The 18,093-nt window shown below is 45.4% G+C and overlaps 1 protein-coding gene across 1 annotated transcript; it reads right to left on the bottom strand.

Moving 5' to 3' along the window:
• Positions 1-4,277: 4,277 nt before the first annotated feature.
• LOC146972742 (histidine N-acetyltransferase-like) lies at positions 4,278-8,222 on the bottom strand. Its single transcript, XM_085803148.1, has 4 exons — positions 7,950-8,222; positions 6,915-7,034; positions 5,775-5,999; positions 4,278-5,116 (listed from the first exon to the last, which is right to left on the bottom strand). Exons 1-4 carry the CDS (start codon positions 8,007-8,009, stop codon positions 4,565-4,567), a joined length of 957 nt encoding a protein of 318 aa, XP_085659274.1. The 5' UTR covers positions 8,010-8,222; the 3' UTR covers positions 4,278-4,564.
• Between the last annotated feature and the right edge of the window lie 9,871 nt (positions 8,223-18,093).

Genomic DNA, 18,093 nt, shown 5'->3' with positions numbered 1-18,093 from the left:
AAAACAGGTGAAACTTTATTTGACAGTGAAACCAGAGAGTTTCCTCATTGAATTTACATATTTAAAATAACACAAAGAGAAGAAGTGAAACTCTCTGATGCTAAAATAAGTTCATTGTAAATATAAAACCATCTTTTTAATTCTTCCTTTGACTCGGTGTTTTCCAGATTATTGATTTTATTCTCATTTTTACTGTTTTATGAAGCTCTGATGGTTCAACACCTGATCACAGTGAAGGTTTTTCATTCATCCACGTTCACTATAAACCTTTAAACCTTAAACCTCTCATATTTTACTCTTCTTATAGTCTCTCTTTTTGTTTTCATTTACATATTTGATCATATTTTTCCATTTCATTGTTCTTTTATTCCTCCTTATTTCCCTGTTGGCTCAGTGTTATTTCCATGTATTATTGGATACTCTCTGATAATAACCAGTGTCACATGGTTCAGTGAGAGAATAAATCTCCTGACAAAGATTAAACAATGAACATTTTAGAGCCATGTACATCACCTTTTTTTACTTTTACTTTTTCTTTGTGTAGCCTACTGAATGACATGTTATTTATTTAATGTGTGTTATTGTGTGAGTTCATGTGGTATTTTATGTGGTTTTATGTGGTGAAGCCAAAGACAAATTTCCACATTGTGGACAATAAAGATATTGAATTGACAGCTTCATGCTATTACGTCTATTATAAGTTTGTAAATTGTTATTAAAAGATAAATAAAGTTGATCATTGTCAAAAGGGAAAAGCTTCTTTCCCAAATGTTAATTATTGCATGAACATCATCTGGAACAATGTGTAATCATATAATAACTTTGTAATTATTACATTACGCACGTACACGCATCCCTCGTGTTTTTTTCTTTCTTTTAAACTTCGTTGAAAACTTCTCTATCTTTCCGCTCGGTGCCGAGGGGAAACCCCAGCTCGGACTAACCCTGATCCGGTCCTACCTGGTTCTGGTTCTGGGTCCGGGTCCGGGTCCGGGTCCGGGTCTGGTCCGGGTCCGGGTCTAGGAGTAGAAACGGATTCTACTGGATCTACTGAAGTAAAATCCACTCCACAACGTTTATTGTTCGGTGGAAACAGCAGCTCGAGCAGCTCTACATGTTGTCCGGGAAGTGGTGAGTCAGTTCCCATCAGCTGATCTCACTTTATGATGGAGCCTCAGTCAAGCTCAACACAATAACACACACAGCTTCCGGTTTACAAAATAAAAGCTTCTTTAAAAATAAAAAAGTGTTCGTTCTAATTTTGAACCCTTGTGTTATATTTAATAATAATTTGATTATACAAGTCTGGAATTGCTTGTTAAAGGTTTATTACATGTTTATATGCCGCCTCTACTTTTTCAATATAAACAATATAGGGGCATCATTTAGCTTTATTTACATTTGCTGCATTCTCTATGTCTCCCCATTTCCCGTGTATCTACAGCTACCCTATCACATAAAGGCATAAAAAACCCTCATAATAGGCTACTTAAAGGTGTACAGAAAAGAAAAATTAATTTGATTCCACTCTGGGTCATAAAATTAGTGTAATAACTCAGACGATGGAGCCCAAACTTTGTACAAAATTCTATTTTCCAGTAAATCCAGGGTGAAAGTGGGGTATTTTTTTTTCTGCATTGGATAATGCAGCCGCACGGATTATGCGTCACGCTGCCTAACCCTAGTAGAAGGAGGCGCGACAAACAGGACAAACGGCCATTTCTGAACACCTTTAAAAACATAATTAGCATGTATTAGTAAATGATGTGGGCGTATTTAAAGAAAGATACTGCTGTAAATTCATTTATCAAATGAACAAGTGTAAAAATGATACAGTGTTAGTTCAGTGTACAGTTTAGTTATAGGTACTTGATTGGAAATAGTAGGAAAGTGGCAAATGCTGACTTTTTCTTTAAGAGGACTTTTATTTTGATGGCGCACTAGCTGTTGTTTCCGGTTGTGTTAGTGTGTAACTTGATGATGCTGCAGCCGTGAGGAGGACGATCAGCTGCCAGGGTCCTAGAATAGTTTCTGTGTTTCCATCACAGCTCCAGACTGAGTCGCCGGTGAAGGACTGATTGATTGATTGATTGATTGATTCTTTTGATTGATTCTTTTAATGACCACAACGGCAAACGACTGTCACATATAATTCAAACACAGTGAATGTATCCGACGATGTTTGGTCTGGCTGTGTTTATCTTTGTTGTCTATGGTGAAGTGTTTCTGGTGGAAATACTCAAGTTTGAGGCGTCAAAGGTCAAAGTAAACTCAAGTGTATAATAGGAAGTGTGTGTGACGATGCTGTGACTTTAACTCTTTGTGATCTTTTAGTTAAATACTGAACTCTGGAAACAAGTTGAGGTGAATTCCCTACGAATCCCCAGAGGTGTTTGACAGACCAAAGGAAACAGCTCGAAAAAGAAGCGAAACTCTCAGTAGAACTTCAAAATGCTCCTGGAAACCCCCCCCAATCAAGATCATCAGGGAACTGGAGAGGACTTTACAGGTACATCTGGTCCAACTCAAAGTCCCAAGACCTGCACCGAACCCTGAAACCCAGACAATCTGTCAAAATCAACAAAATATGTCAATACAAATCAAGTTGTTTTGAATGCACTGGAAACAAAGTGGATTATTCAATGTAGTGTCCAAAAATCTTTGTGTTCACCAATTCAGCAGAAACAAGGCCACTCAAGTGTCTCGAGTTTTATTGTGACTTTATTTTTATGTTTCTCTGTGACACAGTACAACAGATTGGAAACAGTGCTGACAGTGAAATGAACATCATGTGAGCTCATAAACTGTGAACCTTGTCTTCCAGACACAAGCACTAAAAGATTAAAGAAAATAATCTTCTCATGTGATGAAACTGAATTCACATGTACATTTGGTTAAAAAAAAGAAAAAAAAAAGTATGCACCTGATGTTCAGTATCGAGATTTGACACCATCGACCCAACTTGGTTTGGTTTAAAGTCTTTATTGAAGACTAGTACAGTACATGAAAAACCAACAAGAATCCATGAAACCCATTTGAAAACCTGGAATGCCCACGAAGCACCTGTGGAAATCAATAAAGGACTGTTCCTGAACTTATGGTAGTGGTTAAAGACTCCTAACAATCTCCAACATACCATTACCTGCCCCCTGAAACCAATAAAACTCTCTCTCATCCCACTGAACCCCAAGCTTCTCTTAAAATACTGCAAGGATCCCAGGAAGTCTCCCAGTAGCACCACAAATTACTCCCAAATTCCTAAAATCCCCCCAAGAACCACTGAAATCCCCAGTAGGCCATTGGAATAACCATTGAACCCTTCCCCTCTTGGACCCACCAGGATCATCCCAAATCCCTAAAACCCTAACTTTGGATATTGTGGTACAAGTCATACCACATATAAAACCCAACAACATACCATTCCGACATCCCACCATTTAGACATCCCACCATTCCGACACACCGCTATTTCGACATGCAAACGTCTTTTCTATATAGGTTTTCTCTATAAAGAAATGTGCATTACTCAACAGGTGACTCCCTCCCAAGACATGCTGATAGAGGAATACCCACATGGTTGTGTGTAATTACACAGCAGAGCGCAGACAGGGACTAGTCTGCCTGTCTAGCCTCTACCTGCTCTTTTTACTAAACTTAAAGCAGATATCAGTGGAATGTTTTTGTTAATATAAGTCCTAAATAGTCCTATTTTCCGTCAGCAATCACTTACATGAAGTATTTCAGCCTAAACACGAGTCTCTCCGTCACTCTGCTCTGCTGTAACCCGAGGAGAAAATTTTCCTTGTGGGATACAAGTGTTATCCAATGAGGGGAGAGAACGGCATGAAGGGCTGTGTGTGCAGCCAAGGGATGCGCGTGAATGTGGTGACGTAGCACGAGGACCAATTGATGCCTGACAAGGGCGGGGGCTGCTAACTCATGGTGCGTTCAAGGAAACTCGTACTTTGTGTTTTTCCTTCCTGTGAAGTCATACCAGTTCGATCTGGTACGAGTTCACGGGTCGGAAGTTACGAGTGGCCGTTATAGGGAACTTTCACAGACAACAGGACGGTAAAAACACGAGCTACGGGTTACCTGGAACGCTACCAAGTCGTAGTTGTGACTTGAAGCTGTAACTTACGGTTTCAAAAGCCTGCCTTGAACACAGCATTAGCCGAAACGGCCGTGCCGCTGTTATCTGCTTTAACCAACTCCTTTCATCATTGCCTAAACCCAATCAGTACAAAATCTTTTTTTGGGGAAAAATACGCTATTAAAGGAATTGTCGGAAAGGCAGGATGTTTTAAAAAAGAAAAAAATAACGTCATTCCGACCATAGGAGGCAAAAATTGTCGGAATGATGGGACATTTGATAGAAAATTAAGTGTTGCCATTTAGACAATTAGAGGCCTATGTCGGACTGGTGGGATGTCGGAATGGCGGTTGCCCCCCCTTGAAGATCCCCTGAAACTACTCAATGACCCGGATGCAACTCCTTAAGGAACCTCTGATGAGCCCTAAGATCCCTGGGACCCCTGAGGATTTCTACAAAGACGAAAGCATTTCAGAGGTCTTTCTCCAGTAAGACCTCCTCCCAGTAGTCCTTGTAAAAGGACACGTTGGCCTTGTTCTGGCAGAATTCGCGTAACCCCGACCAGACTGCAGGGTCCACGTAGGTGTGGCAGACCAGGTAGCCCCGGACGCTCGGCAGCAGAGCTTCAAGCTGAGCCACGAACACGGCACAGACCAGAGACAAACTACGACCATAGATGTTGAGGTTGATGCGTAGTGCGTCGTGGCGGTACGGGACGGCGTATGGCGCGGTGCACACACTGATGACCGAGGGCTCCGACTCGCGGTCCGCAATCCAGGTCAGATACCTGCGACGCAGCACCTCCATGTTGGACTCCATCGGCTTCAGAGGCTCCCAGTCAGCGATGATGGTTTTACCGGGAAGCAGGTTGGAGATCACATGGTCGGTCAGGATCAGAGTCTCCGCCTGCTGCTGGGTCAGAGTCACCGGGGAGGAACCAGCCGCCTGGGAGGGGAGTCTGGACCGGAGCTCAGAGACGAAGGCGCCGAAGTCGGACGCCTCACAGCACAGAGACAGGACGGCCTGTAGGGGGCGACACAGTCTGAAGTTCAGTTCTGAGTGGTCAGTCAGTACGTTTACATGACACGAATTATTGCCTTAATCCGACTATAACTGGACAACTAAGTGCATGTAAACGCGTTAGTCCGACCAATATTGGAGTTTTCCTACTCCGATTAAGACACCCAGATCACGCAATTGGAATTCGATGTATACGCCTTAATCAGAGTTTAACTGGACAACACATGTGCTCATGCTCCACACCCCCCGCGCAAGACCCCGGAACAAAAACATCCAAGAAAGCCGGTCGCAGAAGCTATTGTTGTAGCGTTACAGCGTTCTTGTCTGGCTTTCGAAATCACCATGACCACGAGGGATAGCGTGCACCTTATCTGCACAATAAGTAACATGCACATTAAGTACGAGATGAACAAAGCTGTATGATTAACCATCTCGCTGTTGTTCGAAAATGCTGGTCTGCCACCTGGCTAATACAGTAGGTCAACTGGAAAAGGGGCCATATTAACCCAATGAAACGACGAGGACACGTCCCCGTCAGTTATTCAATTTTCTCAGTTGCATGTAAACTGGGACAAGGACAGAAGTCCGATTAGACGCCAAAAGTCTCTAGGGAGAAGAATTTCTGTCCTCACCATGCAGTCACCACCAAACTGTAACACACCTCTTTAGCTATGAACCTGTACTTGGCCAGGACTTGTGCTGAAGGCTGGTCTCCTCGGGTCAGCCTGACAGCAGAGACTTCTGGGTAGTGGAGGCGGATGTAGGCGTTGACGTGCCTCTGGAGGGCGCCGGCGATCCCAGAGCCTCTCAGATCTGGTACCAACCTGAAACCCTGAAACACGACCGTCTGACCGCCGTCCACAAACAGGACAGACTCCATCGCCACCTACGGGTGCACACAGAGACCAGCGTTAAAGGGATAGTTCACCCAAAATTGAAATTTCACTCATTATCTCCTCCCCCTCATGTGGACTAAGGGCTGGGAGAAGTTTCAGAGTCCTCCGTGGCTTCTCTGAGTTACAGGGGGTCTCGGCGTAGCAGTGCATGTCCATATGACGGTTGCAAAACAAAAAGACACACCAAAAAACATCCAAATACCTCTCCAATTTGGACAAACCGGGAAGAGGAGCTTCCGCTACAAACAAGCTTGAAATGTAGACTTATTTAATTTTTTTCGGGACAATTTCGCATTTTGGGGCTTCAATACAAGACGGACATTACATACGAGCAGCATGGAGGTATTTGGATGTTTTTTGGTGTGTCTTTTTGTTACGAAGACAGTTGGTATCCATTTGCAACCGTTATATGGACATCTCTTCCTGGTCCGTCCAAATCTCGCGTGATTCGCAGTAACCGCACTGACGCCGGCGCAAATCACGCGAGATTTGGACGGACCAGGAAGAGGAGCTTTGAGAAGCTTCCGCTACAAACAAGCTTAAAATATAGACTTATTTAATTTTTTTCGGGACAATTACGCAATTTGGGGCTTCAGCACAAGACGGACATTACATACGAGCATCATGGAGGTATTTGGATGTTTTTTTGTGTGTGTTTTTTTACGAAGAGCTCTGGTGTCCCTTTACAACCGTTATATGGACATGCACTGCTACGCCGAGACCCCCTGTAACTCAGAGAAGGGACGGAGGACTCTGAAACTTCTCCCAGCCCTTAGTCCACATGAGGGTGAGTAGATAATGAGCGAAATATCATTCTAGGGTGAACTATCCCTTTAACTATTCCTTTAAGACTCCAGATGTGGAGTGACAACACATTGTGGTCCATTAACCCCATTAGTCCTCACCACTCTGTCCTTGATCTTAGCGATGAAGATGAGGCGTCCAGGTTCCTGCAGCCAGCGGGGGAAGAAGGCGGGCAGGTAGTCCAGCCCGCTGTAGTCCTCTTTGCTGCAGATGTTCAGGACCTGCATCACAAAACACACCGACGGATGTCAACATGGCAGCTTTAACTCAAAACATCGGTATTTACTGCAGTTTAAACTGAGCTATTATGCTAACATTAGCGATGATGGCAGATATTTGGGAATGCAATGTGGTAAAGATCGTCTCAGTCTGGGATCGAAGCAGTGATCCCCACTTTGGACTTTGCCAACGCCGGACGTACTCTAACCACATGACTGCCGAGCCCGAGCACCCAGTACATGGGGTTTGGTTGTAGAGCCGAATATGACAATACAGTATAGCAATATCAATGTGTGGATGAAAAGAAGTGACCACCTCTGACATGTCTTCACTTCACAACAGTGTAAAAAAAAACGCAGAATCTGAGAGAATCTCTGGTGCCGAATGTGAGATCTCTGTCCTTCAGCCCAAACTACTCTCTTTATATACTATTTATTATCTATCTTATTACCTATCTTTTATCAAGTCTTGTTCATCTCTTTTTTTTGATTCAGGTCGCTCTGCCCAAAGCAATTAAGTTGGCAAATTAGTTGGCGTTCGGTGGCTTCTGTTCACAAAGATCTATGCTGAACAGGTTTTACAGAAACCATACCGGCTCCCTGGGGCCAGAGCTAAAGAGATAAATGCTCCTTCATTCAATCAGTGCAATCAATTTACACAATTCTTAATTTGCACTTTCACGTGTTGCACTTTACAAAACTCTTTCTATTGTTTTCAACTCAAGTTTTTCTGTTCTTTCTTATGTCCTCCTTTTATGTACCGTATTGTTTTTATTGTCTTGTGTTTTTACGACCACTGTAAAACAGACAAAAGCTCTGACTCTGAATCCTCTAAAGCAGAAGTTAAGTTTAAAAAGATTCATAATAAATACGTTTCAATGCAACAACTTCATAAAAAGTATAAAAACATGCTGTGACCTGTTGGGAGTCCTTCTCCTCGGCGAAGCTGAACTCCACATCCCCGACGTCTGCAGACATCCTGAACCTGCTCTCTGCTAACAAACAGCTGATCTGGTGTCAGACCCTTCAACAGTCGACCAGCTGATCCTCCACACAGAACTCTGTGCTAGTTCTTTTAAAAACCTCTGATGCACCTGTGATCTCTCTGCTCCACAGAACAGACGTTTGCTCTAAGTTAATTTTTCTTTGCAGTTGAGATTGTGAAAGTTTCTCAGTCTGGACCTTTGGATCCAGTTCAGGAAGTCGCTCTGCAGAGTCAGCTGGATATTAACCGGAGAGAAAAAAAGAAAAAGAAAGAGAGGAAGAAGTGGGCTGTGTTCAAGAGCAACAACAGTATAGTGTTTTAAAATGCCAAGTGTTTATTCATATTTTTTGTTCCAGAAAGAGATGGTTTGTTTTTGAGCATATGAAGGCATTTGTTTGTTACATTTCTGAGTCGGCAGCTGTGACGAGACCAGCAGGGAGTTTGTGGAAGAATGTAAACATCTTGAGATCAGCTGTCACTTAAGAGTTTTATTCTTTGCCAAAGAAGGTTCACAATCACAGTCCTATATTCAGTCTGCAAGGACAGGAACAAAGATCACAGACTGTGTTGTACTTGTCTCGCCCTCAGTGAACTTATCTCTCTGAAACAGACTAGCTACAATGTGCACCAAGGTCAGCACCAGGCGGAAAAAACAGGAGTCAGACGACACAATGTGAAAAAAACAAAACATGCACAACATGTATCTGTTCTGTGCCAGACTGAGAGAACAAAACGTAACAAGTGAATGAAGAAACAGACACACTTTAGAAAACTTTCCACTGGAGCAGATCAACTGAAAGGAGCCCTCGTCTGACAGTCAACACTGACACCTGCTGGTTTTATCTCAGTACTGCAGCCACATGGAAGGATCAACATGACTCTCCCTGATGATGTGTTGATTAGTGTTCAATCAATCAATCAATCAATCAATCAATCAATCAATCAATCAATCAATTAATCAATCAATCAATCAATCAATCAATCAATCAATCAATCAATCAATCAATCAATCAATCAATCAATCAATCAATCAATCAATCAGTACAGCATTCAGCTCGAAGTGCTTCACATGATAAAAACAAGGAACACATATTGGGAGACACACATGCGCATTCACACAATAATTTTAGAACATTGGATTTTAGAGACATCGGGGAAACGCTGTCTTACACTCAATCATTTGCAGTGGGAAAACACTAGATAAAATGAAGTAAAATAGACAGGTGTAATAGGATAAAATAGAATAAGAATGAATGAATTAAAATAGAATAAAAAAGACAATAATGATAAATAAAATGAAAAATAAAAAAATGAATTAAAGGGACAACGAGGAGTTTGTATTTGGTTATAAAAAAGTCTCACATTGATGTGGGTGAATCTACGTTACCACTTGTTAATGGGCCCATTTTCGATAAATATATCGTTTTGTCTCTATAGTTATTTTGTTATTTTAATTAATGGTGGAAATGCTGGGCGAGCCGACCAGCGTTTCCTTACTTTCGGTTTCGCGGACACTGCCCGGCGGGTCATGAGAATAACGCCGCTGAATCGGCGTTTATGGTCGGAACTACGACGGTATGTGATCGTCTTCCAACCTCTGACTTTAATTCTTGATGAATGAAAACATTCTTGGCAAGACGTCCGTCTTGCGCCGGTCCAAGAATTTCACCGTGCGCGCAGAGGCTCATGGTAAATGTAGTGTGAAAACACTTCGCTTTCCAAAACTCCTCGTTGTCCCTTTAAATGTTTTATAACGATAAAAATAATAAGATTCAGTTAAAAGCCAGGCTAAAAAGATACGTCTTCAGTTTGCTTTTAAAAATGTCCAGATTCTCTGCTCTCCGTAGGTGTTCAGGCGTCTGCTCCGTAGGCGTGGGCCGTAGTGATGAAATGAGGCCTCACCATATGTTCTGTTAGCAACTTTTGGAATAATTAAAAGGCCGCTGCCTGAAGACCTGAGAGTTCTAGACGGCTCATATGTTAAAAGCCGATCAGAATGCTGCAGCATCAGGCAGTCTGGGGGACAAAAAGGAGTCAGAGGTTGTAACAGCCAGAGTATAACAGTGCACTACCAGTTAACGCCACACGGTGGCGCCTCCTTTTGTTTGGTCACTTGATATCACCTTTCTCCCCTAGTCGATTTCCTTGAATTGAAAGTAATGGGGAGGCATCATACAGGTTTATGTGAAGGGTGTCAGGAGGAGGAGTCAGTGGAGCATGTGGTTCTGAGGTGTAGAAGGTATGAGAGGCAGAGGGAGGTGATGAAGAGCAGGATCAGGGAGTTAGGGGTGCAGGAAATCACGCTAAAAGGATTACTGAGTGAGAGGGCACAGGTTAGAGTTTTGTTATGTTATTTAAAGGAAACAGGGGTGTTTTATAGAATTTGATGGATAGGCAGGAATAGAAGGTAGGGTATTGATGACAGCTGTAGGGAGTGCAGGGTGAGGGTGTTTTTTATTTTATTTTTTATTTTGCATAGATTAATCCTATTTATTTTCTATGTATGATATGGGGTAGAATGTAAGTCTTGTCTGGCTCACACTCCAGGACAGAAGGTGGCGGTAATGCACCAAAAGCTGGATGCCAACCGCCGTAAAACGAAAAAAGAAGAAGAAGACTTCCTTGACTTCAGTAATGTGGACGCTGGTGAAGGCTACAGGTCACAAACTACTTTGTCCTCCGTTTATTGTTTTGCTGAGGGTAATAGTTTATGCCGTGAGACCTGGCTTGTATGGTCTGTATCTGTGAATAAATATGCAGTGCGGAAATCCCTCCACTTCGTCTCCGGCCTCACAACTTTCTTTCGTGCTGGAGCTGAGCTATTAGCATCCGTGGCTAAGCTTCTCGCCAACCCCACGTTACAACTGGCGCCCGAACATCATTCTCTGGACCTCGCTTGGGCACGCGAAGAAGGACAACGGACCCGACCGGACTGCTTTGTGCTTTTCTCCACCGTGGGAGTCCGTGTGAGTGTGTGTTTCGCCGTTCTCTTCGACGCAAGTGTGCCCCGTTGGAAGCTAACTGCTAAAGCTAAAGCTATCGTGACTGCAGTCGTGAGTACTGGATCTCGCCTCATGTCCGCGGCGTGGGACGTGTGTGGACTTCACTCGGTGAATTAAAGAGGATCATTAAAGGAGTCATCACCCGGAAATCGCATTTTTCCTTGTTAAAACATGTATACTGGTGTTGGACCTCAGTGGAAACTTGCCTGAAAACCTGGGGTTTGAAAGTGGCTGAGTTTTTTCGTTTGGGCTCTTTGTTTAAGCCAGAGTAGCTCATGAGGCCGCGCACCACAACATTACGAGATTTTGATTCTGCTCCTACGGTGACGTCACCGTGGAGACTGCTTTCATAAACACACCTCTCTTCCACCACCCCGACTTCTGCCGCGCCGCCATTACGGGTTGTTTTATTTCCCACTGTAGCGCTGTTATTTCGTCACTTTATTAAGTTTTAATAATTTTTCATGCGAGAAAGCAAGGGTTTAGATCCCGAATATGTGGTTAGTTTATCCAAATGACAGCTGTTTAGAAGTTTTCTCCGCGTTGGGAGAAGTGAGGTGCAGCCAGCTGCAGCCAGCACCAGAGGAGCGGAGGAACCCGCCCTGCAGCGCTCGTTTACCTGGCCGAACGACATCGTCATGCCGCCGAAAAAAACTATCGTTAATTTATTAAGTTTTAATAATTTTTCATGCGAGAAAGTAAGGGTTTGGATCCCCAATGTGCGGTTAGTTTATCCGAATGACGGCTGTTTAGAAGTTAGCTCCGCGTTGGGAGAAGTGGTGCAGCCAGCTGCAGCGAGCACCAGAGGAGAGGAGGAGGAGTGACTCCTCAACCCGCCTGCAGTGCTCGTTTAGCCGGCCGATAACAACGTCGTCGTGCCGCCGGAGGAAAGGGTCGTTAATTTATTAAGTTTTAATATTTATTCATGCGAGAAAGTAAGGGTTTAGATCCCCAATGTGCGGTTAGTTTATCCAAATGACGGCTTAGAAGTTTGCTTCGCGTTGGGAGAAGTGCAGCTCCAGCGAGGCAGAGGAGCGGAGAGTGACTCATCAGCAACCCGCCTGCAGCTGCTCTTTAACCGGTCAAACTACGTTGTCATGGCCGCGGAGGGAACGGTCGTTAATTAACTTACCCGCAGGTTTGTAGAGGTTTACCGCCGACTGGTTAAATTCTTTTTAGGAGATAAATGTTGGTCTCATTGATGAAATCTAACAATTGTGGCAGTCGTATTAGTTTGTTTGAATGAAAAGTGAAGCTTCACACAGAGCAGCAGCAGCTTTGCACCGGGGCTCTGTAGCCTTCGTACAGAAATCACCACATTTGCATAAATAAATACATGTTTTACAATGAACCGATACAATTTTGTTTTATTTTATGAAGTTATAACATGGTTACGGTACACGACAGAGCAGCATATGCGGTTTCCAATACAGCCTGCATGTAGCCCACTGGGCCAGCCACCATTCCGGCTCTGTCCTCCCTGCGTCCAATCAATGCGCGCCTCATTACATATTAATACAATGAACATCCGGACCAGTCAAAACCTCGCGCCTACCCCCACGAGAGAAAGTTGCCATGTGAAAAAGTGTCAGAACAAGCTCTATGTTTGAATTAAAAAAAAAAAAAATGTTTCCAATAAGTTTTAAGAACTGATTCAAAGCAATTTAAGGGGGATTGGATACATAAAAAACCAGGTGATGACTCCTTTAAAGCAAATACTCTTCTCTTGGATCAAGCGTGTTCAAGCCCCCCCCCCCCCCCCCTTTTCTCCGTGGATTGCGGACTACTTCACCGTCAAGTGAACTGACTTTTCTTTCTTGGACTTGGACTTTGTGAGTATCGAGGAAAACTGTGTGACTTTTTTTTTTAAAAGAAAAAAAAGATGAAGGACAAAATTGCAAAAAAAAAAAAAAAAATTTAAAAAGACTTTGAAAAAGAAATTGAGATAAATGTATTTGAAAATTTTGAGTTGCCTGTATTGTGCCTTGCTGTAGTAGGACATTTTCTGTGATTTTTTTCATATTGCCATACCTTTTTGGTGTTTAATGTGTTTGCTGCACGTGTTATTCATATGCAGTGCTAAGTTAATTCTACTAGAGCTTTTGGCTATTTGGCCTTAAGGCGAGCAGTCACTTTACTCTTGCTCCTAGACAGCGTTAAAGCTGATTTTATAGCGTGTATTTGACTTAAAAGCAGATAATGGCAACTCACTCAAAAGCACAAGCTGACGACTCTGACTCTGACTCGGACATGGACCTTACATGTTTGACTGGGTACACTGTACCCCACCATACTACTGTGGGCCAGGATCAGGATCTGCAGTCGGAGGTTGAAAGACTATTTGAGTGTCTGAACGACTCCCTGGAACTGCAACGTGATTTACTTAAACGGTGGGATAAAGAACACTCTGACAGTCCTGGCACTCAGCAACCGAAACCAACCCCCATGGCCACTTCAACCCCATTCACACCTGCTGTAACCAAATCGAGCCCCACATCAGATTCTGGTGCTCAAGGTAATCACTCAAGCTCTTTTCTGCAGCCCCCTTCGCTCGAGCTGAGCAACACATCTAGAGTGATCGCTGCTGCATTACATCATGCAAAGCTCGAGCCCCCTGTGTTTGCTGGTGATGGTAAAGTGCCCCCTGAAGACTGGTTGCAGGCTGTCAACACCTACAGATCTTCACTGAACCTGACAGACATGCAGATACTACACGAGCTGCCACGTTTCCTTGCAAAGGAGCCAGGTAAATGGTTTAAAGCTCTCAGTTCACATGTCATCACATGGGCCCAATTCTGCCAGCTGTTTAAAACTGTTTTTCTGCCATCTGACCTCCAAGAGCATGTTCTGAGAGGCATTCTCGACCGTGCCCAAGCAGCACATGAGCCCCTCCCAACATTCGTAGCTCACATGCTGGGGGAGTTTAACAAATTAAAGAGCCCACCACCTGCACAAGAGCAAATTGAACTGATATGTAAACATTCTCTGGAAAAATACAGAGTTGCACTGTATGGAGCCCCTATCCCCTCAGTGATGGACTTGTCACTGCGTGCACATGAACTCCATGCGGTCCTGGGGCCAAGTGGACACCAGTCTCCTCCCCCACATGTGAGGAGGAACCAGAACACTGAGCCCCATTGCTATAAATGCTCTCGCCCTGGGTTCACGTCTCGCACCTGCCCAGCCTGCAACACTGCATCTCAGGTGCCACCACCTCCACCACAGCCTGTAACAACTCCCTCATCCCCAGCAACTGTGTCTCCAGATGTAGGTGTGACACGCGCCGAGACAGACAGCATGTCCTTTGATACCCCACCTCACCCCAGGCAGTCGGGAAACTTCAGAGGAGGGAGGACATTTCGCAGAGGCAATCCTCCCTCCAGACGCTGACTGAGCCTCATCCACTTGCCTCAACCCCACAAGAACAACACGTCCTATGTCACGTTGAGGACAGTGACTCCCAGGCTCCCTGGAACACACCACTGAGAACTAAAGTGAACTTTAATGCTGTGCCTGTGGAAGCAACCTTAGACACAGGCGCGTCACTCTCTGCTGTGCGCGCAGATCTCATCTGTGTTAATAACTCTTATCCAAGCAAAACACATCAGTGGACAGGTCCAACAGTGAGCCTTGCCAATAATGACTCCTGTACTCCTGACGGTGTGACTTGGCTCTCTATTGGCTTCATGGGGAAACGCTTCTACCAACGTTTCGCCATAATCTCTAACCTGTCATCTCCTTTCATCCTAGGCATGGATTTCATGATTCGAGCCTCCCTGACTATCCACATCCCATTCAGAACCGTCCTAATGGATGACATCCCTTGTCCTGTGGTGGACGAGGATGAGGACTGCACAGAGGAATCATTCACTGCAGGGGGAGCCATCATGTCACTGGACGCCTTGCAAACCAGTCTCATGTCCAAAGTTGCTGAGGCAAGCCTTGAGGATGGACAGAAAGCAGCGATGCTCAATCTCCTCACCCAGTTCGACGACATGTTCGATGGTCATCTGGGGCGCACTTCAATGACTGAACACCAGATTGATACAGGGATACAGGACACGAAGCCCATAAACCTCCCTCCTTATTGCACCTCTCCAATAAAAAAAAGAATCATCGAGGAACAGGTTGAGCAGATGTTACAGGACGGCATCATTGAGCCTTCCACTGGTCCGTGGGCGGCTCCTGTCGTTATTGTTAACAGGCCTGGCTCTGACCCAAGGTTCTGTGTGGACTATAGAGGCGTCAACCAAGTCACACAAAAAGACTCATACCCTTTACCACGTATTGACGACTCACTTGACTTTCTGGCGAGGGGGCAGTTCATCACAACGCTTGACTTAGCTCGAGGATACTGGCAGGTGGCTGTTGCAGAGGAGTCATGACCAAAGACAGCCTTTATTTCACACTGCGGTCTCTTTCAGTTTCGTGTACTCCCTTTTGGTCTCTGCAAAGCCCCAGCTATGTTTCAGAGACTAATGAACACTGTACTGGCTGGTCTCATCTACAAAACATGTGCTGTTGTGGCAAGGTGAAGAGGGCCCAGGCGGGGATTGAACCCACACCTCCCGGGTAAGAGTCATGTGCGCTTGCCAGTCGCCCAAAGGGACATCCCCTTGGCCAAGTAGCCAGGGCACATGATCAATTGGAGGCATAGTGACAGGAACCTCAACTGTCACACTGTGTATTTAGATGATATTGTTGTTGCTTCCCCCACCTTTGAGCAGCACCTACAGGACCTGGAAGAGGTGCTCAAAAGACTCAGAACTGCTGGCCTCTCATTGAAGCTGAAGAAATGTCAGTTCTGTCTGAGTGAGTTCACGTTCCTCGGCTACCGCATCACTAGCCAGGCTAGCGCCGCCTACTGGTTCCGGCTAATTTCATTTGCCTCAAACATGTAGTCAGGACACTAGCAATGCGTTTCGGTTTGCTCCGTCCGCTCTGGTGGACGGACCAATCAGCGAACAGATGGGGAACTGAAGGCGAAGCCGTTGAACTCAAGCACTCAAGCTAACCTATGAGCTTAACCGGTGTATAGCACACGTGACCACCAAGCAGCAGCGATTAGTTGAAGCAAACGTAAGCAACCGCCTCCCGGAAGCAAACGAATCCCTATGGCTCGTGTTCAGACGCTATATGAAATGTAATGAAATAAGCGGCTGATGCATCAGGCTACCGCATCACACCCTCTGGCATAAAACCTGATGAGGACAAAATAAAAGCTGTGACAGAGTTCCAGGCCCCATCCACCGTGAAACATGTCAGACAGTTCCTTGGACTGACCGGATACTACCGGCGGTTTGTCCTGAACTATGCTCGCCATGCAGAGCCCCTCCATGTACTCACGAGGAAGGATGCTGTCTTCCGCTGGGATGACAAATGTCAGGAATCCATGGAAACTTTGAAAAAGTGCGTCACATCTGCACCCGTCTTAAGATTCCCCGACTTCACAAGACCTTTTTTCATTCACACTGACGCTTGTGACCTTGGGCTCGGTGCTGCACTGATGCAGAAAGACTCGGACGGGCGAGAGATTGCTGTGGCTTATGCAAGTCGCTCTCTTCACAAAGCCGAAAAGCCATACTCCACCCCAGAAAAAGAGTTTTTGGCTGTAATTTGGGCTCTTGAACATTTCAGACCTTATGTAGAGGGCCTCCATGTAACCATCTTCACTGACCACAACAGCCTCAGGTGGCTCATGTCCCGCCCGAACCCCTCTGGCCGGCTAGCTCGCTGGTCGCTACGACTCCAAGACTTTGACTTCTCAATAGTGCACAAACCTGCCGCTCGCAACACTGTGCCAGACGCGCTATCACGCAACCCTCTGCCCCTGACTGACGGCGCTCCCATAGACCTGTTGCCCGAGTACGCTGTTATCGGCAGTTTGGACCTCCGTGCTTTGCCCCCTGTGCTTTTGGCAGATCGCTCGCATTTGAAACAGCTACAGAACGATGACCTGGACATTGGCCAGCTTCTCAAAGATCTGCAGGCGAACCCGCACACTGACTCAGACAAAAGCAGTCCCCCACAGTTTGTTGTTCATGACAGTCTGCTTTTCTACTCTGACCCGAAAGCCAGATGTGGTTTGCATCCTCTGAAAGAACTGAAGCTTTATGCTCCCACATCAATCCGTGGCACCTTGCTCTCCTATTATCATGACCACCCCACTGCAGGTCATCTCGGTTTTTCAAAGACATTGGCAAGGCTGCGGTTCAGGTTTTTTTGGCCCAAGATGGCAGCAGATGTCAAGTGATATGTCATGTCGTGCTCAGTCTGTCAGCTCACTAAACCAAGCCAGAGGAGACCGGCTGGTCTCATGGTTCCCATCTCTCCCCAAAAGCCCTGGGAGTACGCAGGAGTGGATTTCGTCGGCCCATTGCCCCGGACGGCATCCGGTAACACCCACTTGCTGGTCTTTGTTGACTATTTCTCTAAGTGGATCGAAGTGTGTGCAGTTAAGGAAGCAACAGCGCAGGTGGCAGCAGGAAAGTTTGTCAGTGAGGTGTTTGCGAGACACGGTGCCCCAACCTACCTGATCTCCGACAGAGGCTCGCCCTCTGTCAGTGAGTTGTTTGAACATGTTGTTTCCACTCTGGGATCTGTGCACAGGCTCCCCACTGCCTACCACCCTCAAACAAATGCGACAGAACGTGTGAACCAGACACTCAAAACTGCCATACGTGCCTATGTTGGGGACAAGCACACTGCATGGGATAAATACCTGTCACAAATCTGCTTTGCTCTGCGTACAGCCCCACATGACAGCACAGGCCTCAGCCCCTCCATGATGCTGTATGGTCGGGAGCTGGACACCCCGCTCGACCTCATAACAAATCCATCCAGTGACGGCGTGGATGATCCTGGTGTACCGTACCCAGAGACACTCAGGGCCTCTCTGCAGGAAGCTCACGACCACGCCAGAGCAGCTCTTGACCGCAGTCACGACAGACAAAAACATTATTATGACTTGAGACGCCGTCAGGCCTCCTACGCTGTTGGTGACCTTGTCAGGGTTAAGACGCATCCTAGGTCTGATGTGCAGTCCAACTTTACAGCTAAACTGGCACCCCTGTTC

The sequence above is a fragment of the Trachurus japonicus genome, chromosome 16 (genome assembly GCF_045865225.1).
Source record: "Trachurus japonicus isolate A0001 chromosome 16, Traja_1.0".
Taxonomy (NCBI): Eukaryota; Metazoa; Chordata; class Actinopteri; order Carangiformes; family Carangidae; genus Trachurus; species Trachurus japonicus.
This window is presented reverse-complemented; position numbering and strand designations above follow the sequence as displayed.

Coding starts and splice junctions, on each gene's coding strand:
- LOC146972742 (XM_085803148.1), bottom strand. CDS start 8,009: ATGTCTGCAGACGTCGGGGATGTGGAGTTCAGCTTCGCCGAGGAGAAG. Junction 7,035..7,949: donor AGGAGAAGGACTCCCAACAG/GTCACAGCATGT, acceptor TTTGTGATGCAG/GTCCTGAACATCTGCAGCAA. Junction 5,117..5,774: donor ACAGGTTCATAGCTAAAGAG/GTGTGTTACAGT, acceptor CGCCCCCTACAG/GCCGTCCTGTCTCTGTGCTG.